Below are 27,401 nucleotides of genomic sequence, written 5' to 3'. Positions count from 1 at the left end.
TCCAAATGCACCTGTTGGTTCAAAAGTTAAAGTGCATAGAACCTTACAGCACAACATGAAGTTACCTTAAAATATAATATAAATGCCTCAGCTTTCATGTACTGTAAGAAAAAAAAAACTATTAATACTAGTACTGTGTGCAGGCAGTCTCTCCTGAAGACTAAATTAAACAATAATTATAAACTAATAAAATAAATGGCTCAAGCTTCATAGAAGAAAAAAACAATTTGAACAGAATCTCACAGTATGATGCTGAAGCTGCCTAAACAATGGAAAATAAAATCCCATTTTGGCAAAAATGTTGGCAGCCATTAATTTCTTGTATTAAGTAAAAAATAATGTAAAGTGCACACAGTCCTTCACTGCAAACATAACACACTTTCAGTAACAGAATTTAAGCCTACGTAAACATTGTCTCGCACATGCAGTGTTGCCAGATACTGCTGACATTTTCCAGTCCAAAATATGTTCAAAACCCGCCAAAATGCACTTAAAACCGCCCAATCTGGCAACACTGCGCGCATGCTGCTTCTCTTGAATGTATACACGGAAGTAAGGCGGAAGGTAGTTTGTCGATGTCACCTCAAGATGACGTCAACGATTGGTCAAATTTGCGGGAAGGTTGCGGTGATTGGATATAATTGCAACACTGCCCTGAATTAGCGGGGATTGGCTGAATTTGCAAATCGCAACATCGCGAAATCCTGGAGGGTCGGTTTTTTGCTTGGCCCAGACTCTGTCTCCTCACTCACTGTAGCTTTAGGTACTAAAAATCGATCCATTTTGTCTCTGGTAAAGGCTAGCTGAAGTTCGCTAAATGTCCGCAATAGTAACTTATTCTGGTTCATGTTTCCTCACGTTGCGCCCCCCCTGAAGAACTCTGGCGCCCCCCCCCCCCCCCCCCAGGGGAGGCGCGCCCCACACTTTGAAAAGCCCTGTTTTAAGGTAATGTAACAGTCCGTATTGTGGTTTCAACATTCTGAGGATATGAAACATCTTTGCATAAATACTGACTGACTGCTTGATCAGCTTGGCTGCGGTGAGGGTGTTTGTATGCAGTCGGTCTGTTTGCCTGTAAGCAGGATTGAGCAAAGCCAACCGATACGATTTCCCTGAAACTTGGTGGAAGGGTGTAGCATGGGCTAAAGAAAAACCCATTATATTTTGGAGCAGATCCGAGTCATTTCACTTTCACTTTGAGAAACAGCATTTGGCCTTGGTGGAAGACTGTGCTCAACAATATCATACATCTTATAATCCAGGAGATAGAAGTGAATTTCAAAAGTGACAAAACATAACCAGTCTAGAAATATCACAGTCCTCATTCAAGAGTACTAGTAATCCTCTGGGATACACATGCAGGCTCGCTGCTCAACCATAATACAGAAAGCAGTCACCATGGAGCACTAAGGGACAGTGGTTTCAAAATACGTCTTAATGTGAAATGAACAGGTTGTGGAATCATTGCCAGTAAGAATGACTCATCCAGACATAAAGTGATTGCATTTGCAGATCATAGAAGAGTTACCTGTCATCCTTGGCAGAGATCTGTGCTTTCCAAGTGCCCTTCCAGCTGAAGTTTGTTATTCAGAAGCTTACTTAGCTCAGTTTTCCTGAATGTTTATGTTGTTTTCTGCTGTAAATTGAACTGAAACTTCACACCAATTCCACAGTATTGAGCCAAAAAAAACCCAAGCCTGCTCAGATGAGATCACCAGCTTCTTGGTTGGCAACAGTAGGTCATAAAGGGTAACATTTGAGTTGCGTATTGAGGAACTAGAGAAGGCAAAATGTCGAAAAACACCAACATGCCCAAAGTAAATACCCGTTTAGCAGCGATAATAAAGACGCAAAGACACAGCAGGAAAGCACCGACCAATGAGGTGATGTAAAGTGATAGTGAATTAATTCTAATGATATTACAAACTGCACCTTTCGTTCTAAAAAGTTTGACTGATACGTTTGTTAAAAAGTGTATGCAATGCCTCTAAACCCCACTTTTTTCCTTGTACAAAACAACAATCATTATGTTGATTGACCCATGTGTTTTCGAACCATAGCTGATCCAAAAGGCCATAAACTGATGGAAAATAAATAAGATCAGCCGATTTTCATGAAATCTGCTGAGACTGAATCAGAAGATCCCGAAGGGGTGCATGACGTCACACGTGTAACAATCCAGGTATCAATTTTGTTCATGTGCGCAGCAGTGGTTAGACCAGTCTCGATATGGAATCACGTTTTGGAGAGAATTCTGGTAGTGATTGGGATTCTTATATGTCGGATGGAGGGGCAGATGATTATCAAGGATATTCCAGAGTAAATGGTCATCTTTTTGAGCCCCCAAGATGAGAAACTGCCAGTTCATTCAGTTCATGACAGTCTTCCTCTGCAGCACGCGAGAGATGTTGATAGATGGATAGAGAGAGATGTGCAGAACACAGTGGTTACCTTTCATCATGTTTTCCTGAACAAAACTAAAAACAAATCCAGTTGTGCACTATTGCAATCTGAGAGCATTTAACATGTTTCAGTTAATAATTAATGATTGCACATGCCCATTTTTCTTCCTGTTAAAGTGCATCAGGCATAAGCTCGGATGTTGCGAGCATGTAAATGTTGCTCATAATCCTGCGTCTGGTGCACTCTGTGTTTGTGTGATAATAGATCATCTCATCTCATTATCTGTAGCCGCTTTATCCTGTTCTACAGGGTCGCAGGCAAGCTGGAGCCTATCCCAGCTGACTATGGGCGAGAGGCGGGGTACACCCTGGACAAGTCGCCAGGTCATCACAGGGCTGACACATAGACACAGACAACCATTCACACTCACATTCACACCTACGGTCAATTTAGAGTCACCAGTTAACCTAACCTGCATGTCTTTGGACTGTGGGGGAAACCGGAGCACCCGGAGGAAACCCAAGCGGACACGGGGAGAACATGCAAACTCCGCACAGAAAGGCCCTCGCCGGCCACGGTGCTCGAACCCGGACCTTCAAGCTGTGAGGCGACAGCGCTAACCACTACACCACCGTGCCACCCCAATGTCAGATCAAATGTCATTTATTAAATAAATGGGTTTCTTTTTGCTCCAATAATTCCCATGTGGTCGTTCTGGTGGCGATGAACACTTGAATCCGATTTATTAGTAGGTGACACGAAATCTGCCTGCTTTGTTTGCACGAACTTCACCCACTGGTGCTTAAGGTTAGTGTCATTTCTCAGAAATTCATGAACTGAATGTCCTGTTGTACATGAATCTGAACATCCAAACACAATGCAGCGCTTTCACATTGTTATTTTTGTAAGATTCCTACAACAATATCCAATTTCAGCGAGTAAACAAGCACGGAGTCAGATGAACCGAAATTACCCAGACAACCGGAGTATCATGTGTGATGTCATGTGAGATTAGCTCTGGGGCAAGGCTGCCTTTTACTGGGATCCAGAAGCCGCGCTTTATCAATAATTTTATGCTTGATAATAAAATAACAAATAATTATTATTAATTAATTATAATTTATTTTTTATGAATTCATTTTGGTCATTACGAATGATATATGTTCATTTTAGAGCAGTACAATAAGGCATTACATTCACTTTAAAGTATTTTGAAAATGGATTTAAACTTGGCAATTTTCATGTCAAAAATCATTTGAAATCATCCTGGTTCCATCCTGGAATCAGTTCCCAGTTGAAGAAACTTGACGAATTAAAAAGGGACCAAAATGAGCAGAAATGGAAAACTCTTCTGCAGTTTTTTTCATCATGCCAAGCCAAGAATAAGGAGTTTGTCAAGATTCTTTGCCACAGAGAAAAGCAGTTTCCCTTGGCACCAATACGGGCTCAAATGAAAACCTTCATTGCATTGCACTAACATCACTTTATTTCATCCATGAATAACAATCAGCAGGAAGCTGCTTTTTAAGACTTAAATGCTGACTTCATGACAAAAGTAAATGCAATTCCTATTAGTTTTGCATTTCAGTTTCATCAAGTACAATTCACTTATGTTACACCAGAATAAAAGCACTATCCAAGCCAATTATAAGCCATACTCAGGGACGTGGCTATTATCAGAAGATAGCAGCAAGACGTCCTGAGAGGGTAGAAGCCTGAGAGCACAGTATCATAATAGCGTAGTAGCTTGTCAATGCAGCAGGTCTAACAATGTGGAAGCTTGAGAACGTAGAAAGCCTGAGAGTGTGGGAGCCTGATACGGTATCCGTTGTTAATTCACCTAAAAACGCTGGCATTGAGGAGTCTTTGGCAAGAAATGGATGGATGACTTCACTTGGATACAAGAGATTCCAAGCTCATACTGAAGATCCTTTCAACACACTCAGTGCTGTCTGACTTTATAAGTATACAGCTCTGGAAAAGTAATGATTTGAGGATGGGTTCCTTGTTGAGTCTGGTTCCTCTCAGGGTTTCTTCAATTCAATTCATTTCTCATCACTTTTAGCAGGGTGGCATGGTGGTGTAGTGGTTAGCGCTGTCACCTCACAGCAAGAAGGTCTGGGTTCGAGCCCCGTGGCCGGCGAGGGCCTTTCTGTGCGGAGTTTGCATGTTCTCCCCGTGTCCGCGTGGGTTTCCTCCGGGTGCTCCGGTTTCCCCCACAGTCCAAAGACATGCAGGTTAGGTTAACTGGTGACTCTAAATTGACCGTAGGTGTGAATGTGAGTGTGAATGGTTGTCTGTGTCTATGTGTCAGCCCTGTGATGACCTGGCGACTTGTCCAGGGTGTACCCCGCCTCTCGCCTGTAGTCAGCTGGGATAGGCTCCAGCTTGCCTACGACCCTGTAGAACAGGATAAAGCGGCTAGAGATAATGAGATGAGATGACTTTTACCACTGGCTTGCTCATGACTGCTCTGGATTTCTGTAAAGCTGGTTTGTGACAATGTCTATTGTTAAAACCATGCCATAAATAAGTGGGACAAGGGGAGATAAAACAAGAACACTGCGCCCTCTGGCGGCCATACATAACAATAACATTTTAACCGAAAGCTATGCAAATCCAGTTTGAAATATTACAAGAAGTGCCACACTAACATTACAGTCTAAAATACAGGATAAAAAGGTTCAATATGCAACTCCCTATCTTGTGCGTGCGTGTGTGTATACACATACATACAGTACCAGTCAAAAGTGTGGACATGCACCCATAGTACTGTATCCAAACATTTGACTGGTGTGTGTAGATGTGCATGTATATTGATTCCAATGTCTTACATGTTTATTACATTGATGATTACCAATGTTTGCCATCCTTAAACAAATTAATTGGGTGACTGAATTTAATTAAAAAAAATATATATATGACTCCTTAGTCTGTGCATGATGCTCAGAATTAGCCTCCTAGGACTTAGCGGTCACATGCGTGGACAGCACTTTATGGAAATTCGGAACAAGAATACACATATGTGGACATACTTTTTCTCTAAAAGTACATCTTATCAAAAGATGATGCTTAGTTTTTATTCTAATCAGGTTCTAATAAGCCCAAATAGCAAAGAGAAATAAAAAAATGCATGTAAAAAAACAGCATGGGCCTTAGGAGGTTAAGATAGTGTGCAGCTGCCTTAAAATTCTCTCAACACCCCCCGTCCCCCCAAAAAAAATAAAAATAAATAAAACCAAACAAACAAACAAACAAACAAAAAAAACCAGGGGCGGCACGGTGGTGTAGTGGTTAGCGTTGTCGCCTCACAGCAAGAAGGTCCTTGGTTTGAGCCCCGTGGCCGGCGAGGGCCTTTCTGTGTGGAGTTTGCATGTTCTCCCCGTGTCCGCGTGGGTTTCCTCCGGGTGCTCCGGTTTCCCCCACAGTCCAAAGACATGCAGGTTAGGTTAACTGGTGACTCTAAATTGACCGTAGGTGTGAATGTGAGTGTGAATGGTTGTCTGTGTCTATGTGTCAGCCCTGTGATGACCTGGTGACTTGTCCAGGGTGTACCCCACCTTTCGCCCGTAGTCAGCTGGGATAGGCTCCAGCTTGCCTGCGACACTGTAGAACAGGATAAAGCGGCTAGAGATAATGAGATGAGACAAAAAAAAAAAAAAAAACAGCATTTTGCAAAGAGCTCCATATGTGAGCACAATATGGGGGTAATCAAGGAGTCACACAGTGACTGACCCAACCAAGTAGTCTTTGTGCCCAAGGTGTGGATGGTTTGGGGTAATTCTGTGTCAACGCTGTTGATGCTTATCCAATATCAATCTGTGACAATCATTTAGGCACAATCCAGTCTATGCAACACTGGATTTAACTTGGGCATACTGCCTGATTTCCTTGAAAATTGGATTTTCTCTTTGTTTAGCGTACACCAATTTGCCACCTTTCTTTTTGGTTTGTACAGAAGCCGAGAGAGGCCCTTCATATAATCCTTTTTTTTTATTCACCTTGTTATCCTGAGATAACGACATAATTAATTCAGGATCTCGAGAAAACAACACAACTAATTCGAGATCTCGAGAAAACAAAACCGTCATTTCGAGATCTCGAGAAAACAAAACAATTATTCCGTGATCTCGAAAAAACAAAATTATTTCATGATCTTGAGTAAACAGCTGAGAAATGGTTCACTCAGGTACGCCAAGAGACTTATTCTGACTTTGGGGCTATTTCTCATTCTGTATAGACGCAACTTTGGTCATTAGAATGTCTGGAATAATCGATCACCTAATAAGGCAATATTTTGATCAGGGGTTGACACAGGGAGAGATTGCATTAAGTGCTTTAATAAGGGATAAATTCAAAATTAGTCCGCGGCACCTCCGCAGAAGACTGGCCCAGCTTCGTCTCTACCGACAGAGATACAGTGATCCAGCTGAGATCATGAAATAATTGCTTTGTTTTCTCGAGATCACGGAATAATTGTTTTGTTTTCTCGAGATCTCGAAATAATGGTTTTGTTTTCTCGAGATCTCGAATTAGTTGTGTTGTTTTCTCGAGATCCTGAATTAATTATGTCGTTATCTCGGGATAACAAGGTGAATAAAAAAAGATTATATGAAGGGCCTCTCTCAGCTTCCGTAGGTTTGTTTGGGGTCCCAGCCACATTTTATTGACTCGGACAGAATCCTCCTTATACGTATGCCTCTGCCTATTTAGAAGAAAGTGACAACTGCAACATCTTGAGGGCTGTACGGAGATCAACAGGTGGTGCTCACAACAAACCTGAAGATGTGTATGATTAGATGAGATATCTGGGCTTTCACTTGATCAGGCACTAATTATCTGGATATCAACAACCTGCACCAGGTCCAGGCCAGTGAACGGATACATATCAGTGGGCTTTTACTCAGGTGAATGCTGCACTTCAATTTTCCTGACTTCTTTCTCCCTTTTGTTGAGCAGATGGCTGCCTCAGACAGGGGGATGTGGGCGGTGTTTTTCTAAGTAGTGGAAGGGAAGGACAGAGAACTGCTTATATTTATTCAAAAGGCTGATTCGATTTGGCTGATGCCAAGTTACAGCCAGTGACATTAAAAGCTCAACTGTTAGTAGCTGGCAAAGGATGCCAGGCTGTCAGTTGCTTGATGCAAGGATTTTAATATTCATTAGTATGATTTTATTAAGGTTTCATTAATATCAAAGTTTTCTGTTCTATTGCTTTCCTAATGCAAACAGCAGGTCTGGCATTTATATCTAACCCCCTTGTCGAGAGCTGTTATTTGTACTTAGCACCTATCTTTGGCTGTGTTTGCAAAATTCCTCACCACGAAGTATTTACCACCCCCTTGGAATTTTCCACATTTTACAAATTCTAAATTAAATTCACTTAACTGGAATGTGTTACAGATCTGCACAAACCAAGCCATAATATTGAAGTGCCTGTATAATTTGCAGAATTATTTACAAATAAAACATCGGACAAGATGGGTAGATTGGTAAATAAATTCAGCACAGATAGTACCGGGGTGTGGCACTGTTCACTTCGCAATGGAAATAATGACCGCATACCACATCATCCCACCTTACTGTTAGAAAAGCTTTTGAACCCCCTTCTTCTGAATGCAATATTTTGTTCTGGTCACACTGTAATTAAAGGAATATTTTTGTTGGTGTGGAAAGGTGTTTTGGTCTTCAATGTAGAACTCCGTAAACTTTATATTAAAAAAAAAAAAAGGGGGGACTTGCAGGTAGATCCTGATTTATTCTTCTGAACACACCTGAATTCCAGAAGTAAAATACCTGTAGTTCTTTGACATGACGTTCCTTTGTTATAGCATTTCTAAACACTCACATGTCCCATAGCAGTTTACAGCTGAGCAGAAATTTATTACATTAAATCACAGTTTAAAAGTGAAATAGTTCCATTATTCCATTTTGTAGAAAGTGTGATTTATAAAAGGACCCCAATGCATCATTATAAAAAAAAAATAATAATAATACTTTTCAGGTCACGCAGAGATTTTTTTTTTTCAATCAAGCAATTAACTATCATTAAGCACAGAACTTTTTTTTTTTTTCAGACAAATAACAGTACCCGTTCATTACAAGAATACAGAACCTGTGGAGGGGTCAGTACTCTTCAGCCATGATGAGTACAATCAGGGCTGACCAGCCTGTAAAAGGGTGGCTACCCTGTCCCCGACCTGTACTGTCACTGTACTGTTCCCAGATATATCCAGTTTCATGGTACTGTTTGTAAATGTTGTTGATAACATTAGTCCTGAGCTCTTGATAGAGATAAGCAGCCTTCTCCTTGTATGGTCCCTCTATACTGCTGTAATGGTGCAATGCCCTTAGTGCCAGGTAGTTGATGTTGATCCATATAGCACCACGCCAGTAAGGGGGATCATGCTCTGTGTTGTGCTTCATATAAAGTGGATCTGAACGGGAAAGTGAGCGCAAGCCATACGGTGTCCATAAGCGAGCAGGATCCCGAATGTCTTTCAGAATGTACTCTAATTTTTGAGAGTCAGGTGTCAGGATGTGAAGCAAGAATGGAAACAGACTAACGTAGCCAAGTGCATTCACATACTGAAGCTTAGGAACTTTACGCACTGCCCGCACGAGGCGTTTTACTGGTAACTGGTGCCTCATCTGACCAGGTGGCACAACAATCTTTTCTTGCTGCAGTGACACAGCCTGAGTGTGGTTACCATAGTCGGCAAAGGCATGAAGCTGCTCGGACCAGTGCAGCTCACTCAAAAAGCTGTTGTTGCTGAGGGTCCGATACATGCTCTCATATTCCTGATGGGGTTCCCCAAGCAGTCGTGCCATGCTTGTCATGGCCCGTGATGCAAGTACCATCCAACAGTGCAAATCCACATGTCTTTCATCTTCGGAAGGGTGTGATGCACGTGGGTAGTCATCCAGACCGGAAGTCAAGGTCTTAGGATTGAGGAAGCGGTTGGTGTCCTCATCCCTTCCACGCCAACGGTAGGAGTTAGGCAAGGGTCCAGCTTGAGTGTTGTTATACCACTCGAACCACGTCTGCAGTCTGGGGTACAGCCTTTGGAGGAAAGGTAGAGCATTCTGAAATTGTAGCCCATCCAGATGTGCTTCAACCTGCTCTAAAAACTCCTCTAGGAGTAGAAAGAATGTAGGTGGATTTGCATTTTCAGTGTGCTGCACCACAAATTCTGACGGGACCTTGCTGAGTGCCTCATCGCCCAGGATTTGTTCGCGTGGGATCCAGCCCTCCACATTGATCAAATCCAACCAGTGAGCAACAACCTCACGAGTCAGCTGGGGATCCCACTTATGGATGAGGAGCTGGTGGAAGCCTTCATCCCACAGGAAACCTCTTGGGAAGAAGGAGCGGGAGGGCACTGCAGTGAACAGTGCACCATAAGGGTAAAGCACAGGGTGCTCGTGATATGTTGACTGCACCACTGACTGTCCAAAAAAGTAGCCCATACCTCCAAGCATGTTACTTAAAGCAGCCTTGCCAAACCTCACCTGGGCTGGAGTAAACCCTTTAGCCTCAAGTCCAAATGTCTCCTCAAACTTCTTATTGTAAGACAACTTCAGCCTTGTAAGCTCTTCAGTCAGCACCGAGCCCATCAGCTGGTTGGGTCGATCATGGACACTTCCAGACTCAAACAATACCTCAATCTGGAAGGGGACTTGAACAGTAACCTGGTGCACCACAAAGTCACTCTGGATGCGGTTATCTTGTTGCAAGTGCGGAGGTGGTGTGTAGGTATCCACAGCAATGTAAAGCCTTCTCTCGGCAGTGGTTGGACTAAAAGCAAATCCGTGACTCAGGCTGTTCTTCACGATGTCTGTTAATTGGTCCAGACCAGGGCTCCGTGTCTGCAAGTAATTATAGCTGGGGAGAAGAGACATGCCATGGCTTGTTAAAAATAAAATGATTAGTTATCTTGTGCAATCACTTCTCTTTACTGGTCTCTGTTCATGTTGACATTGTCATATCAGTGATTCCCCCATAGTCAGACACATTTAACATGAAGGTAAAATAAATTGTCAAATTTGGGTGTGTGTACACACAAGCTTTAGTCAGGTATAACAAAAATAAAATTTTTAAAATGTTAATATTCTAGATTATAATAATCTTTTAGTAACACTTTATACCATACTGGTTACATGTCCAACACATGGCAGCTTAACACAATATCTACATACCGACACATGACATGTACATGTGAAAAATAAATATCATAGTTGACTCTCCCCTACATAAATTAGACTTCTGGTTTAACATTTATTTTCTTACTGATTGCATGATTTCGGTGTGATTTTGTTTGATGCAACTGATTTGAATGACTGCACCAATCTTTTCAAATTTGGTATGTTGTCAAATTTTGGCAAGGTCTATAAAGTTTGTCAGTGTAAAATGGTGACCAATAAACAGAAATGGTATTCCTTTCTTTCTTACAATAGCAATTTGGGTAACATGATGATATTTGAAATACCTGGCATATTTATCGGGAGACGCCTCTCCACTGGTGGGTTTGAGGAAAGTGATTTTGAAGTTTCCCAGTTCCTCTGAAGTGCCTGTAACATGGCTCAGGCGTGTCCTGTTCTCTATGTGAGCTTGCAGAGAACCCTGAGTATCTGCAGCTACGTAGAACATCAATGAGATGACTGGAGCATGAGGGGCAGCACTCTGAGAAAGCAATCATGATGGTGTGAGTACAAGAGATGATGGCATAGGGTCAAATACTAAACTGCATCAAGAACTTCAAAAGTGATGGGACATGATGTAAAAGAAAATTCTGTCACAGAAAGTCATTAACCAACAGCCAACTGAACAAGTCAAAGCATGAACTTGCCCAGCCCAATATTTTGGTTGCCTGGAAACCTGTTTACTAACCTAGTAGGTTAAAAGTAGTTAAGTATTTTGGAGTGATCCTTTGAAAAGTATAACTCACTACAGTAGTTCCTCATGGCTCAGTTCTTGGTCCACTCTTGTTATCTCAATATACGACACCGTGTCATCAGCATAGTCATTTTCCTCCACCCAACTCTTAAGTTTTACAGAAGATATTGGACAGCCTGGACTTCCTGGCTGGTGATTAGTCATCTAAAACTAAACGGTACCCCATGCTGTCCTACTTAATTACCATCAATAAGCTCACCGTACAACAAATACAGTTGGGAATCTTAAGATTTTCATTGATAATTAAGCCTCAGATCCTGCAGATTGCATAAGACCTTTCCGAACTACAAGAACCACTCAAGATAGCTGCCAAGATAGTGGCACATGATCACGGTGCAAGATAGTGATCAGTGACCACTGGGTCCTTCAAACTGGGTTATGTTTCTGAAGCTAGTTTCATTAGGGTTGACTGGTTGAAACTGCCAGAGAACTGCATGAAGCCAAACTGACTTGGAAGAATGTTTTGGGCAGCAAGTTCTCGAATCAGATCTGAAAAATTTCGATTCTTCCTTGAAAGCTTGGTCGAGCAGGATTTGCTGGGAGAGAGGCATACACTGATCAGCAATAACATTAAAACCACCTGCCTAATATTGTGTAGGTGTGCTTTGTGCTGCCAAAACTGCTATGACTTTTTGAGATTTGGACTCCACAATACCTCTGATGGTGTGCTGTGGTATCTGACGCCAAGATATTAGCAGCAGATCCTTCAAATCCTACAAGTTGTTCGGTGGAGCCTCCATGGATTAGTCTTGTTTGTCCAGCACAACCCACAGTTGCTCAACTGGACTGAGATCTGGGGAATTTGGAGTCAACATCTTGTTGGGAGTCAACACCTTGAACTCTGTCATGTTTCTCAAACCATTCCTAAACAATTTTTACAGTGAGGCAGGGCGCATTATCCTGCTGAAAGAGGTCACTCCTATTAGGAAATACTGTTGCCATGAAGGAGTATAATTGGCCTGCAACATTGTTTAGGTAGGATCAGAAGGTCAAAGTAACATCCTCATGAATGCCAGAACCCAAGGTCTCCCAGCAGAACATTGCCCAGAGCATCACACTGCCTCCACCAGGTTGCCTTCTTCCCATACCGTATCCTGGTGCCATCTTTTCCCCAGGTAAGTGACGCGCACACACACCTGACCATCCACACGATGTAAAAGAAAACGTGATTCATCAGACCTAGCCACCTTCTTCACCTTTCTTTCTTCCATGGTCCAGTTCTGATGCTCATGCGCCCATTAGAGGTTCTTTCAGTGGTGGACAGGGATCAAACTCTGATGCAGTTTGTGTTCTGACACCTTTCTATCATAGCCAACATTAACTTTTTCAGCAAACTGTGCTCCAGTAACTCTTCTGTAGGATTAGACCAGAAGTGCCTTCACTCCCCATGCACATCAATGAACCTTGGGTGGCCATGACCCGGTCTGCGATTCTCCAGTTTTACTTCCTTGGATCACTTTTTGTAGGTACTAACCACTGCACACCAGGAACACCACACAAAATCTGCTGTTTGAAGATGCAGTTGCTTACATCTTGACGCTTGCCCATTTTTCCTGCTTCCAACACGTCAACTTCAAGAACTTACTGCTCACTTGCTGACTAATATATTCCACCCTATGACAGGTGCCACTGTAATGAGATGATCAAATGTTATTCACTTCACCTGTCAGTGGTTTCAATGTTATGGCTGATTGTTGTATGAGCTGGCATTTAAAGGAACAGTCCACCGTATTTCCATAATGAAATATGCTCTTATCTGAATTGAGACGAGCTGCTCCGTACCTATCCGAGCTTTGCGCGACCTCCCAGTCAGTCAGACGCAGTCAGACGCGCTGTCACTCCTGTTAGCAATGTAGCTAGGCTCAGTATGGCCAACGGTATTTTTTGGGGCTGTAGTTAGATGCGACCAAACTCTTCCGCGTTTTTCCTGTTTACATAGGTTTATATGACCAGTGATATGAAACAAGTTCAGTTACACAAATTGAAACGTAGCGATTTTCTATGCTATGGAAAGTCCGCACTATAATGACAGGCGTACTAACACCTTCTGCGCGCTTCGGCAGCGCATTGATACGGAGCTCAGATATCAATGCGCTGTCGAAGCGCGCAGAAGGTGTTAGTACGCCTGTCATTATAGTGCGGACTTTCCATAGCATAGAAAATCGCTACGTTTCAATTTGTGTAACTGAACTTGTTTCATATCACTGGTCATATAAACCTATGTAAACAGGAAAAACGCAGAAGAGTTTGGTCGCATCTAACTACAGCCCCAAAAAATACCGTTGGCCATACTGAGCCTAGCTACATTGCTAACAGGAGTGACAGCGCGTCTGACTGCCTGGGAGGTCGCGCAAAGCTCGGATAGGTACGGAGCAGCTCGTCTCAATTCAGATAAGAGCATATTTCATTATGGAAATACGGTGGACTGTTCCTTTAAGCTAATTCAACTTGAACCAAGGGCCCCTACCTACCTTACTCCTCACCAACGTCAAATTAAATTTGACTTCATTTTGTGCAATACCCAGGATAATGAGAAAGTAAAGACAAACTTCAACAGCTGATCTCTATGTGCTGCTCTCTCTTAATCTGCAGGATCTTCTCCAAATGAGTTCTCTCATTTAACTTGTGAGCAGGAGAGTTCACTTTCACTTCACTGGCTTTACTTTACATTACGTTACATTAATGGCATTTAACAGATGCTCTTATCCAGAGTGATGTGCAACACACCCAGAGCAGCCTGGGGAGCAGTTGGGGGTTCGGTGCCTTACTCAAAGGCACTTCAGCCATTCCTGCTGGTCCAGGGGATCAAACCAGTGACCTTTTGTCAGTGACCAGTGACCAAAGCTGCTTCTCTAACCTTTAGGCCATGGCTTCCAGTTTCAAACTGGAACATTTCAAAGGACTCTGCAACACATTTTCTGCATAACCTGATTCAGAACTGACTTCCCATTCTCAAATTTCTTCTTCTGGGTGCCTGGCATGTCCTTGTCTGAAATACAAGCATGGTGAGATGTAAGATTGTAAGGTGAAATGTCTCTGCTTCCTTGGCTGCTCAATAGTGGAATGAGTCACTGCAAAAATCTCAACACCTTCCTCTTCAAAGACGTTGCTTTCCCTGAACGTCCTTCATCTTCGTACAACTGACAAAAACACTAAGACTTGCCTGAGCCAGCAGTAACCTATTGTCCTTTTTACATTTTACAGGTTCTAGAAGATGCCAAACGATTAAATAGAAACCTTGCCCCCAGCATTACTTACGTGTTGCTTGCCTATGATTCTCCATGTCCAGTCACCACCATGTTCACCTCCCATCCGTTTCACAAACGTCGTTGTGAGACTAAAATCGGTGTCTTGGATCTGCTGCATGCCAAAGTTCATACCATCATGAATTAACCAGCCGTAGGATTGCAATTTATCCCCCTGCTCACATGTGTGCCTCAGGTTAACGCCTTTGGCAGAGAACTGACGCATCCACATCAAGCCTACAGAGCCACACACACAGACTGATGTTAGCACGAAGGGGGAACTGAAGCGCAACGTGCACAACATTTGGGCTTTTTCTATATTATGAATTTATACAGTTATAATATTCATATATGTCAACATCTATGCAGAGATGAAAAGTTCCATATTTTTTTCATATTAACCACACACTAGGGGTGGAAACCTCATAAATCATAAAACCTGAGCTGGAAATCAGTAGTACCTGTAACGACAGATCTCAGACTTCTTGTTTTCATGCCAAAATACACCTGCGGCCGATATGAGCCCCAGAATCTCTCAGGGGACACAGCAGCGGTGGTGCTGTTGGCATCTAAGACCCGAGGCGAAGGATGAAGTGTCACTGTTCTCCTGGCCAAAGCTGAGCGCATGTACAAGGCATAGAAGAACCAGATGAGGCTGAAAACGCACAACCCGATGGAAATGTTGATGAAGACCTTGCTAATATCGGTCTTTCCTTTTTTCTTTTCCTTCCGGACCAGAACTGGTGTTTTCTCCTCCTTCTGAGAGCGAGGCTCTCCATCTGTGGCTACGTTCCTCTTCCTCACCCTCCCCATATTTGCATTGACCTGACTGAGATGGAGGCATAACGCTCATTTAAGACGAGAAGAAACGTGTGGAATTCTGAATACAAGAAGTGTAACCTTGGGGGCAAATAACCAACTAGGAAAGCGATTTTCATGTTGGATTAATATCCCTTTGTTGAACTTGTTAAACATTTTAAACAAACAGTGACCTCCTCAACAGATCAAAATAGTTATTTAAATGATGAATGATCTGTAGATTGAATTTTTTTAATAAATATGAGACACTTTGTTCAGTTTTTATGAGCTGACATAAAAGGAGTCCTTACATGTGAAAAATCAAGCACCCTGAAGGAAATTTGTCTGTCTGGGGAAAACCTTAATGGTTCTTCATAAATAATAAATAAACAAAACAACAGTGTTGTCCTTTCAGAAAATTTTCCACTAGCAGTTCTTTAGGAAGCTAGAACCTTGAAACTTTCTTTCCTAAGAGCATAGGGTCAATCCATGTGAAATTACCAGAGGCCTCGTCACTGACCATCTCAGATTTGCGTCATACTTTCTGGAAATATTGTCAGTGTGCCCAATAAATAGTGTACAAATTTTTAGGCTTGTACCTTCATTAGTTCTGAGCTATAGGAGCTTTAAAAAAGGGGCGTGGCCCCAATTTCACTGTTAAAACGCGTGCTACAGAAAACGGACCTAAATTCCATAAGTCATTACTTTTAAACTATTCATGCAAGATACATGAAATTTTCAAGGATTGTTCAATGCCAGATGCTTTTAAATACTAAAATAGAAAGTTCACAGTTCAATATTTGCCAAGTTATCGCTTGCTGAAAATCATAAAAAAAATGTGCTTTGGAGCAACTTTGACGCCCCATATCTCCACATTAAAGCACACTAGATCTTTCAAATGTTCTTATGTATTACTCATGTTATAGTATTCTTTAGGCAACTAGGTATGTGTTCAAAAGAAATCAAACTTTCTGATTTATTAGGCTTTAAAAAAACAAAAATTTTGCGCCTATAATTCAAACGCATATTACAAAATGTATGACAAGGTCTACCATAAAAACAATTATAACCACTGGAAAGAGCTTGTTTTGATTAGCAAATGCACAAAATATGAAGTTGGTACCCTAAACCAAACTATAAATATTTAGGTATCAAGTACGGCATGTTTTACAATAGACGGAAATGCCGTTTTAAGGGTTATAATCTACTAGCAGACAAACTAGCAAAACATCATTTCATTGCCAAACACCAGAGTGGATGTTTGAAGAATTTGAAGGAAAATCTGTCAGCATATGAATGTATTATGCTTTTGGATTTTGCCAAAAACTATTCATTCTGTGTACAGGATTCTGCCCAGGGATACCACTGGGACAACAGCCAATGCACTCTTCATCCATTTGCAGTGTACATTAGAGCAAAGAATGAAGATGGTACAAAAGTAACGAAATGCATCTCTATCTGCATAAGAAGTGACTGCCTTAAGCATGATACAGTGGCTGTGCATGCATTCTTAAAAAAAGGTTTTACCATATGTATGCCATTTACATCCCCAGCTGAAAAAAAGGTCATTTACTTCAGTGACGGATCAGTAGCCCAATACAAAAACTATAAAAATTTCACAAATCTAATAAAGCATGCAGATGATTTTGGACTTTTGGCAGAATGGCATTTCTTTGCCACTTCTCATGGTAAATCACCTTGTGATGGTATTGGAGGCACTGTAAAGCGGTCAGCAGCTCAAACTAGCTTACAGGCAGTCACGAGTGATCACATACTAACCCCATCTGATCTGTTTTTGTGGGCAGAAAAACATAAAGAACATCCATTTCATCTGGGTTGGTACGGGGAAGTTACGGAGGGTGGAAAAACATTGGAGACAAGATTTTCAAGGTCAGCTACTACTCCTGGAACAGGAGACAACCACTCATTTGTTCCAATCATGTCCAACCAGGTGCAGGTCAGCAGGGTGTCAGGTGGTCCTAGCTTCATTGTGGATATGAGTGGGAATCGGCCACAAGTAATGCATAAAACCCCTGTTAAATCAGCAGTCTCTCTGGCAGATACAATTCCTGGTAAATATGCTGTATGTTTGTATGACAGACAGTGGTGGATAGGCAACATTCGTGCATTATCAGAGGAGGAACAAGATGTACAAGTAACATTTATGCATCCTCATGGTTCCTCTCAGACTTACAGCTGGCCCAGGAGAGAGGATAACTGTTTGGGTCCCTCTGGTGCATGTCATGAAAATCATTGACGCCCCACTTACATCAACTGGCAGACAGTATAAACTTCCATCTGATGTGGAAAAGCAAATCAATACACTGTTTAAGCTCTTCAAATAAAGTATTTTAAGGCTATTTTTCCTACACTGTAGGTTTGTAATTGTATTGTAATATGCCTTAAAACAGCATTTCCGTCTATCGTAAAACATGCCGTACTTGATACCTTAATATTTATAAATAAAGCCATTTGGTGAAACTTTGAAGAAGAGATTGTACTGGTTGAAAGTTTTTACCTAACGTAATATTATGTATTAGGATAACATGGTCCAAAATGGGCCTCATTAACTAATGAGATCAAACTGTTAGCAAGTTAGAGGTGTTCAGCTTTCTCCTGAAATGTTTTCTTTTATTCTTTTCTTCCTCAGGGCAGTAAAACTTGCTTTCGCTGTGAAGACTGTCGTTATCGCTATCCAGGATATAAAATTAATGCCATTTTGAATCCTCATTCATGGCTGTAATGCAAATTGCTTCCTCCTCGGTATACAAGTGCACTTCCAAGGCAGGAAAAAAAACCTACATTTTGCCGCCTATGTAGTCCCCTCAGGATTCAGCCATGTTTTTGCTTGGCGTTAGCAACAGTTAGAGGTTTTTAGCTTTCTCCTGAAATGTTTGATTTTATTTCTTCTTCCTCAGGGTAGTAAAACTCGCTTTCGCTGTGAACACTGTCGTTATCGCTGTCCATGCTGTAAAATTAATGCTATTCTCCTGAGATATGCGGGCAAAAATTTATAAGATTTTTGATAAAAATCTAATAAATAAATCGCTCGCCAGCCAGTCAGAGCGCAGGATTTGTATGGAATCAATTTTGTGCCAAAATGTTCATACAATACTTTTGAAATACCAAACAAAAACGACAAATCAAAATACAAAAAAAAAAAGTCAATTTTTTTTAGACTGGCAAACAAATTATTCGTGTAATCGTGCAAAATATCAGTCTATTACTCTTCAGAAACCTTTTATTTTTGTGCCGCGTCTTTCTCAGTTTTGTTTGACGTAATTTATTTTGGTTGCGATTCCAGCTTTCTCGTTTGCGCTCCCTGACTTTTTGCTTGCAGTTTTGGCACAAACTTCACGTGTGGGTGGGCTGTCCAGGAATGCATTCCCATTGGCTAACTTGTGTTTGACTGACAGCTACGCTCAGCCATTCCCCCGGAGGCTGTCGCGGCCATTTCCTACTCGGATTCTGGCGGACTGTTTGACGAGTGACCGATCCATTGACGGTAAACAAGGATCGAGTGGACTTCAGTGGCGACTATGATATTGAATTAATTCAACAAAGTGTAAGTACGGGACAAATGTGTTGTATGTGTTGCAGTAGTACACATTATGCAGGTGTTTCGTGGCAAGTCAAATGTTAGACTTATGGCCCTTTTCCACTACCCTTTTTCAGCTCGCTTCAGCTCACTTCAGCCCGACACGGCTCGCGTTTCGACTACCAAAAACCAGCACGACTCAGCTCGCTTCAGCCCTGCTTAGCCCCTAAAACTCGCACCGTTTTGGAGTGGGGCTGAAGCGAGCCAAACCGTGCCGAGTGAGGCTGGGGGCGTGAGCAGACACTCCCCTGTGCACTGATTGGTGAGGAGGAGTGTCCTCACATGCCCACACACGCTCCGCGAGCGCGCTGGGATCTGTAAACACCGCAAACCCGGAAGGAGAAGAATTACGAATTACAAGAATTTCTGAAGCCTTATGCGCCTCGCCTCATCTATACGCTCTTGCCAGTATCTGTTGGCGCTGTCGGTGACAACAAGCCACAGCACCAAGACCAGCAACACTAACGACTCCATGTCCTCCATGTGTATTGTTTACTATCCGGGTCGTGAGACTACCGCTTAAAAGATCACTGATGTCACTGTTTGCGCTGCTTAACGACATCACCTGACGTCCACCCACTTTCGCTAACTCCACCCAATGTGTCCACCCACTTCCAGCCAGCACGGTTCAGCGCAGTTGTAGTCGAAATGCAACTCCAACAGCCCCGCTCAGCTCGACTCAGCACGGCACGGCTCAGCCCGACTCAGCCGCGTTTGTAGTGGAAAAGCGGCATTAGCTCCACTACCCAATATAATACAGTGGTGCTTGAAAGTTTGTGAACCCTTTAGAATTTTCTATATTTCTGCATAAATATGACCTAAAACATCATCAGATTTTCACACAAGTCCTAAAAGTGGATAAAGAGAACCCAGTTAAACAAATGAGACAAAAATATTATACTTGGTCATTTATTTATTGAGGAAAATGATCCAATATTACATATCTGAGTTGCAAAAGTATGTGAACCTTTGCTTTCAGTGTCTGGTGTGACCCACTTGTGCAGCAATAACTGCAACTAAACGTTTGCGGTAACTGTTGATCAGTCCTGCACACCGGCTTGGAGGAATTTTAGCCCGTTCTTCCATACAGAACAGCTTCAACTCTGGGATGTTGGTGGGTTTCCTCACATGAACTGCTCGCTTTAGGTCCTTCCACAACATTTCGATTGGATTAAGGTCAGGACTTTGACTTGGCCATTCCAAAACATTAACTTTATTCTTCTTTAACCATTCTTTAGTAGAACAACTTGTGTGCTTAGGGTCGTTGCCTTGCTGCATGACCCACCTTCTCTTGAGATTCAGCTCATGGACAGATGTCCTGACATTTTCCTTTAGAATTCGCTGGTATAATTCAGAATTCATTGTTCCATCAATGACAGCAAGCCGTCCTGGCCCAGATGCAGCAAAACAGGCCCAAACCATGATACTACCAGCACCATGTTTCACAGATGGGATAAGGTTCTTATGCTGGAATGCAGTGTTTTCCTTTCTCCAAACAAAACGCTTCTCATTTAAATCAAAAAGTTTGATTTTGGTCTCATCCATCCATAAAACATTTTTCCAATAGCCTTCTGGCTTGTCCACGTGATCTTTAGCAAACTGCAGATGAGCAGCAATGTTCTTTTTGGAGAGCAGTGGCTTTCTCCTTGCAACCCTGCCATGCACACCATTGCTGTTCAGTGTTCTCCTGATGGTGGACTCATGAACATTAGCCGATGTGAGAGAGGCCTTCAGTCACTTAGAAGTTACCCTGGGGTCCTTTGTGACCTCGCCAACTATTACATGCCTTGCTCTTGGACTGATCTTTGTTGGTCGACCACTCCTGGGGAGGGTAACAATGGTCTTGCATTTCCTCCATTTGTACACAATCTGTCTGACTGTGGATTGGTGGAGTCCAAACTCTTTAGAGATGGTTTTGTAACCTTTTCCAGCCTGATGTGCATCTATACAACGCTTTTTCTGAGGTCCTCAGAAATCTCCTTTGTTCATGCCATGATACACTTCCACAAACATGTGTTGTGAAGATCAGACTTTGATAGATCCCTGTTCTTTAAATAAAACAGGGTGTCCACTCACACCTGATTGTCATCCCATTGATTGAAAACACCTGACTCCAATTTCACCTTCAAATTAACTGCTAATACTAGAGGTTCACATACTTTTGCCACTCACAGATATGTAATACTGGATCATTTTCCTCAATAAATAAATGACCAAGTATAATATTTTTGTCTCATTTGTTTAACTGGGTTCTCTTTATCTACTTTCAGGACTTGTGTGAAAATCTGATGATGTTTTAGGTCATATTTATGCAGAAATATAGAAAATTCTAAAGGGTTCACAAACTTTCAAGCACCACTGTAGCTGTCTTGCTAACGTTAAACACGCCTGCATAATGTGCACTACTGCAACACATACAACACATTTGTCCCGTACTTACACTTTGTTGAATTAATTCAATATCATAGTCGCCACTGAAGTCCACTCGATCCTTGTTTACCGTCAATGGATCGGTCACTCGTCAAACAGTCTGCCAGAATCTGAGTAGGAAATGGCCGCAACCATAGACATATAAACATATACGCCGCATTGAGCTGGTGGCCCCGTTGCTGGGATATGTCAGAGTGTCCGCCATATTTGTTGTGGCAAATCTTCCCCGTAAACCAATGCAAGTAAATGGACTGAACTTCATAAAGCCCCTTTCTACAATAATATTTAACTCGATGCCTTTTATTCACCCATTAAGACACACACGTATATATTTGGGAAACAAACAGGCATCAAAACAACATATATAACTTTTAATGTGATGGTTATAAATAGTGTGCGAAATACCCTGTACACTGCAAACTAGCGACAGATACGCGATAGATAGCTCAGGTAAGCTAATCAGTCAGCATACCGTAGCAAGCTACCAAAACCTGAGGCCACAATAACCAACCTACAAGACTGAATATGATAAATGATGGAAATAGTGGAAAAACTGGAAATAGTGAATGAAAATAAAAATTTACTGCTTTATTTATTGAGTCACCACACAGACCTACTCTCGTTGAATAAAGTGAGCTGAATGACCGCCAAACTGAGTTCGGCCAGGTTCTAACGTCATACCAAAACAAAATACATCACTGATTCCTTCACATTCAGAAAGGTTAAAAACATTCATCATACGTTCAAAAACATTCATCATAGTGTGGCACTGTATTCTCTAATTCTCACTGCTTATAACTATACACCTACCCGGTGGAGATGAGCTGGGAAACTGAAGACTGAAGGAACAGCTCCCTCTCTGATCCTGACTGTCTGACCTGTTCTGTCAAAATCCTCCGTTCTGAAGTGTTCACTGCAGAGCATGGATGACGGAGTAGCAGAAAACCCTTCCCGTCGCACAGTTGTCTCCCGCTGCTTTTTCATGTCTTTATTTTTGGGAAACCTACATAGTATGTGAAAAGTTAGCTAAGCAACTAACAATAATCAGCGTAGTTACGAAGGAAATACTTCGTTGTTTGGAGACAGGTTTCACCGAGCGGCTATTATGCGCGAGACTAGATATTAGCCACAAAGTCAGAAAAATCTGTTTGTAAAATTACGTTATAATGACCAAATACAATGAAAAGTATTTTTCCAGTCTCGCCTGTGAAAGGTAATCCCATGTGATCTCGTTTGGACGGTAAACCTGTTGGTACAGTTAAACGCAGCACATGAATGAGGCATCTTTATTCTCGGCTACTGTCTAGACGCTATACCAGAGACGGTTGAAGAATCTCCACTTTGCCACATCCAATATGGCGGCGAGGATGACGTATGATTCTACGCAGAAGGCGGCGTCTATGGCCGCAACAGCCTCCGGGGGAATGGCTGAGCGTAGCTGTCAGTCAAACACAAGTTAGCCAATGGGAATGCATTCCTGGACAGCCCACCCACACGTGAAGTTTGTGCCAAAACTGCAAGCAAAAAGTCAGGGAGCGCAAACGAGAAAGCTGGAATCGCAACCAAAATAAATTACGTCAAACAAAACTGAGAAAGCTGCGGAACAAAAATAAAAGGTTTCTGAAGCGTAATAGACTGATATTTTGCACGATTACAAGAATAATTTGTTTGCCAGTCTAAAAAAAATTGACTTTTTTTGTATTTTGATTTGTCGTTTTTGTTTGATATTTCAAAAGTATTGTATGAACATTTTGGCACAAAATTGATTCCATAGATTTGGACCGCGAAAAAAATAAATGAAGTTTATCTTCTTGTGTGGAAAATATTTCACTTGTTCGCGTTGCTCACTCGTGAGATATACAGTCACCATTCAAACTTCATATCCTCACGCCACCATGTAATATTCTATCTATCTATCTATCTATCTATCTATCTATCTATCTCTTAATTAAACTCATATGATATAATATTAAGGGAAGTACTTTGGGTAAATAAACTTTCTTTGAGTTTAAATTAAATATCTTTGACTTTGTATTTTTTATCACAGCTGTATTTATTAGCTGTTATTATGATTATGATCTGAATGTTATGTCCCTCACAGTTCCATCAGACCCGGAAATACAGAATGAATGAACACATTTAAATCCTTCCACAGAGTCTGAGCTTCATGTTCAGATTTTTTTTTTTTAACTGTTACACATTACAGGAGTATAAACCCCACGGATTGCCCCGGTGACGGTGAAAATGAGAAATGATGACGAGTTAAACGCGAGTTAACGCAATCATGTTTACCTTAACAGAGCGTGAGTCCCGGGTTCACCATCTCGACCTGATTCAAGCACTTCCGGATATGACGCGTAACTGTCAGGGACCTCTCTTTCGTGATTGGTCGGTGGTCCTTCTTCGTCGCTTCGAAAACTCTGTAGGCTCGAGACGCTGTTATTTATGTCATACTCCATCTGTTTGTGTGGAAACAGCGGATGCATTCAGAAGGCAGCGACTCGCATCTTTAAACAAAAGTTAATCGAAATCTATTCCGCGGTTAACAACCGCGTGAACTTTCTGAGTTTCGTCGTCTTCTGGTGACGTCAGGAAAGCGGAGGCACTCTCAAAATGGCGCTGCGAGCTCACGTTATCATGTCCGCCATATTGGAAAGGGCGATAATGGCTGATACATCAGAGCAAGTCTACAATGAAATAAAAGAAGTTTAACAAACTCCACTCACCCCATTTACACACCTTTTAATTGGAGGTCGTGTCTTTAATGCATTATAATTAAAAACAAAACAATTAGAAATCTATTTAATAACCTTTCATACCAGGCGGCACAGTAGTGTAGCACTGTCGCCTCACATGCCCCTTTTCCACCAAAGCAGTTCCAGGGCTGGTTCGGGGCCAGTGCTTAGTTTGGAACCGGGTTTTCTGTTTCCACTGACAAAGAACTGGCTCTGGGGCCAGAAAAACCGGTTCCAGGCTAGCACCAACTCTCTGCTGGGCCAGAGGAAAGAACCGCTTACGTCAGCGGGGGGCGGAGTTGTTAAGACCGACAACAATAACAAGACCGTGAAAGATCACCATTTTTAAGTGACGAGAAGCAGCAGCTGTACAAACGCGAAGTCATCCATTATTATTGTTGTTGTTGTTGTTGCTGCTGCTGCTTCTTCCGCGTTGTTTTTGCTTCGATATTCGCGCCAAGGTTTATGCAAACGTAGCAACGTAACTGACGTATACAGCGATGTAATGACGTGTCTTCTCTTAGCATCGCGAGCTATGGAAAAGCAAACTGGTTCTCAGCTGGCTCGCAAGTTGAACGAGTTGTGAACCAGCACCAGCACTGGCTCCGAACCAGCCCGGAACTGATTTGGTGGAAAAGGGGTAACAGCAAGAAGGTTTTGGGTTCGAGCCCAGCGGCCAGCGAGGACCTTTCTGTGTGGAGTTTGCATGTTCTCCCCGTGTCTGCGTGGGTTTCCTCCGGGTGCTCCGGTTTCCCCCACAGTCCAAGGACATGCAGGTTATGCCTCGGTCACAACCGGCCGTACGTGCTCCTACAGCCGGTCTACGTGCAAGAAACGCACGGAGGGCGCACATGAAACACACGGAGGGCGCGCGTGTGACTTGCTGATTTTCGAGCCGTAGACTGGCCGCAGACCGGCCACAGAGGTTCTTTGTCATGTCAAACAAACTCTACGGGCGCTTACGTTTTTTTTTCAGGTTGCAAGACAAACTTATGGCCAACGTGCGTCTTTCTCCACGAACAAAAAAAAAAACCGCAGCGATTTGGGAAACGCCAAAAATTGCATGGCCAAAAAATCGTATGTCTGGTTGTGACCTAGGCTTTAGGTTAACTGGTGACTCTAAATTGACCGTAGGTGTGAATGTGAGTGTGAATGGTTGTCTGTGTCTATTGGCCCTTTTCCACTACCCTTTTTCAGCTCACTTCAGCTCGCTTCAGCTCACTTCAGCCCGACACGGCTCGCGTTTCGACTACCAAAAACCAGCACGACTCAGCTCGTTTCAGCCCTGCTTAGCCCCTAAAACTCGCACCGTTTTGGAGTGGGGCTGAAGCGAGCCAAACCGTGCCGAGTGAGGCTGGGGGCGTGAGCAGACACTCCCCTGTGCACTGATTGGTGAGGAGGAGTGTCCTCACATGCCCACACACGCCCCGCGAGCACGCTGGGATCTGTAAACACCGCAAACCCGGAAGGAGAATAATTATGAATTACGAGAATTTCTGAAGCCTTATGCGCCTCGCCTCATCTATACGCTCTTGCCAGTATCTGTTGGCGTTGTCGGTGACAACAAGCCACAGCACCAAGACCAGCAACACTAACGACTCCATGTCCTCCATGTTTATTGTTTACTATCTGGGTCGTGAGACTACCGCTTAAAAGATCACTGAATCAGTGACACAGAGCATCGTGGATGAGTTCGCGGAGCGCAAGGCTCGTCGTATGCCCTTCAAATAATGCGCACAGTAGGCTATTGATGTTTTATTATGAGCCATGTACAGTATGTCGCCTAATGTTTTTTTGTTTCTGAGTTACATGTTCGTTTGAAGGACTTAATGTACAAAATAACATAGTTGCACCCCGTAGTGTTGAAACTGAAACTCGCACCGTTCTGGTGACTCTAAATTGACCGTAGGTGTGAATGTGAGTGTGAATGGTTGTCTGTGTCTATTGGCCCTTTTCCACTACCCTTTTTCAGCTCACTTCAGCTCGCTTCAGCTCACTTCAGCCCGACACGGCTCGCGTTTCGACTACCAAAAACCAGCACGACTCAGCTCGTTACTCGTTGCATTCAGTGAGGTTTGCACCGCCCTCCTTTTATTTCTGACTCTTCCTGTCACCGTTGCAACCTCTGAGCGCTCATTCGTATGCCCTTCAAATAATGTGCGCAGTATAGGCTATTGATGTTTTATTATGAGCCATGTACAGTATCCTAATGTTTTTTGTTTCTGAGTTACATGTTCGTTTGAAGGACTTGATGTACTAAATAACATAGTTGCACCCGGTAGTGTTGAAATTGGTAAACACCGCAGTTGCGGACATTTTGTAGCCTAAAATGATGTTATGATAAGCTTTAATAAAGGGCCCGGTCATTTGCCCCGCCCCCGGCCCGGCTCTGACTTGTTCCGCCACTGTCACTGATGTCACTGTTTGCGCTGCTTAACGACATCACATGACGTCCACCCACTTTCGCTAACTCCACCCAATGTGTCCACCCACTTCCAGCCAGCACGGTTCAGCGCGGTTGTAGTCGAAATGCAACTCCAACAGCCCCGCTCAGCTCGACTCAGCTCGACTCGGCACGGCACGGCTCAGCCGCGTTTGTAGTGGAAAAGCGGCATATGTGTCAGCTCTGTGATGATCTGGTGACTTGTCCAGGGTGTACCCCGCCTTTCACCCATAGTCAGCTGGGATAGGCTCCAGCTTGCCCACAACCCTGTAGAACAGGATAAGCAGCTACAGATAATGGATGGATGGACATTTCATACCCTAAAGTATCTTACAGAAACTCTGTTGCACATTTCAACCCAAAAAGACTGGTTCACATAATAGCTAAAATTCCCTATAATTCCCAAAGCCTAAGAAATCTGGTTGAAAATATGAGATGGAGTCTATCAATCCAGTGCATTGTTATGTGATTGTTGTGATAATACAGAGACTCCTTCTTCTTTCAACTGTTCCCGTTAGGGGTCATCACAATGGATAATGTCCCTCAGTATCCAGTGGTTTAGCCCCCTGGTGGTTTAGCCCCATCTTCATAAGAAAACAGCTTTTTTAAAGGAATGTTTGAACTTGTTGACTGGATTTTTCATTTGACTTATGAAGAAACTCTGACTAGCTAGCTGAATCAAATCAAGGTTTTGCATGTTTAAATATATGCAGCTCAACAGAGCAGTTCCAAAGCACACTGGGATGTATGGATGCTGTCAGTCCCCACTCGCTTGCTCACTCAAGTTTGTTGA

The 27,401-nt window shown here is 42.6% G+C and overlaps 1 protein-coding gene across 2 annotated transcripts; it reads right to left on the bottom strand.

The window, feature by feature from the left end:
* Positions 1-8,141: 8,141 nt before the first annotated feature.
* On the bottom strand, positions 8,142-23,829 carry mogs (mannosyl-oligosaccharide glucosidase). 2 transcript variants are annotated; one of them, XM_060917178.1, is made up of 6 exons: positions 23,723-23,777; positions 22,241-22,433; positions 15,066-15,433; positions 14,618-14,841; positions 10,893-11,086; positions 8,142-10,288 (listed from the first exon to the last, which is right to left on the bottom strand). In XM_060917178.1, the coding sequence occupies exons 3-6, from the start codon at positions 15,415-15,417 to the stop codon at positions 8,530-8,532; spliced, it is 2,529 nt and encodes an 842-aa protein (XP_060773161.1). In that variant the 5' UTR covers positions 15,418-15,433; positions 22,241-22,433; positions 23,723-23,777; the 3' UTR covers positions 8,142-8,529. The 2 variants fall into 2 exon arrangements, with proteins under 2 accessions (XP_060773161.1, XP_060773160.1); XM_060917177.1 differs by lacking the exon at positions 22,241-22,433 and having other exon boundaries at positions 23,723-23,829.
* Between the last annotated feature and the right edge of the window lie 3,572 nt (positions 23,830-27,401).

Source organism: Neoarius graeffei, chromosome 3 (assembly GCF_027579695.1).
Source record: "Neoarius graeffei isolate fNeoGra1 chromosome 3, fNeoGra1.pri, whole genome shotgun sequence".
Classification (NCBI taxonomy): Eukaryota; Metazoa; Chordata; class Actinopteri; order Siluriformes; family Ariidae; genus Neoarius; species Neoarius graeffei.
This window is presented reverse-complemented; position numbering and strand designations above follow the sequence as displayed.

Excerpts from the sequence above, each read along its gene's own strand:
- mogs (XM_060917177.1), bottom strand. The coding sequence starts at position 15,417 with ATGGGGAGGGTGAGGAAGAGGAACGTAGCCACAGATGGAGAGCCTCGC. Across the intron at positions 11,087-14,617 it reads GAATCATAGGCAAGCAACAC|AGTGCTGCCCCTCATGCTCC; the intron begins GTAAGTAATGCT and ends TTGCTTTCTCAG. Across the intron at positions 10,289-10,892 it reads TCTCCCGATAAATATGCCAG|CTATAATTACTTGCAGACAC; the intron begins GTATTTCAAATA and ends TCTTCTCCCCAG.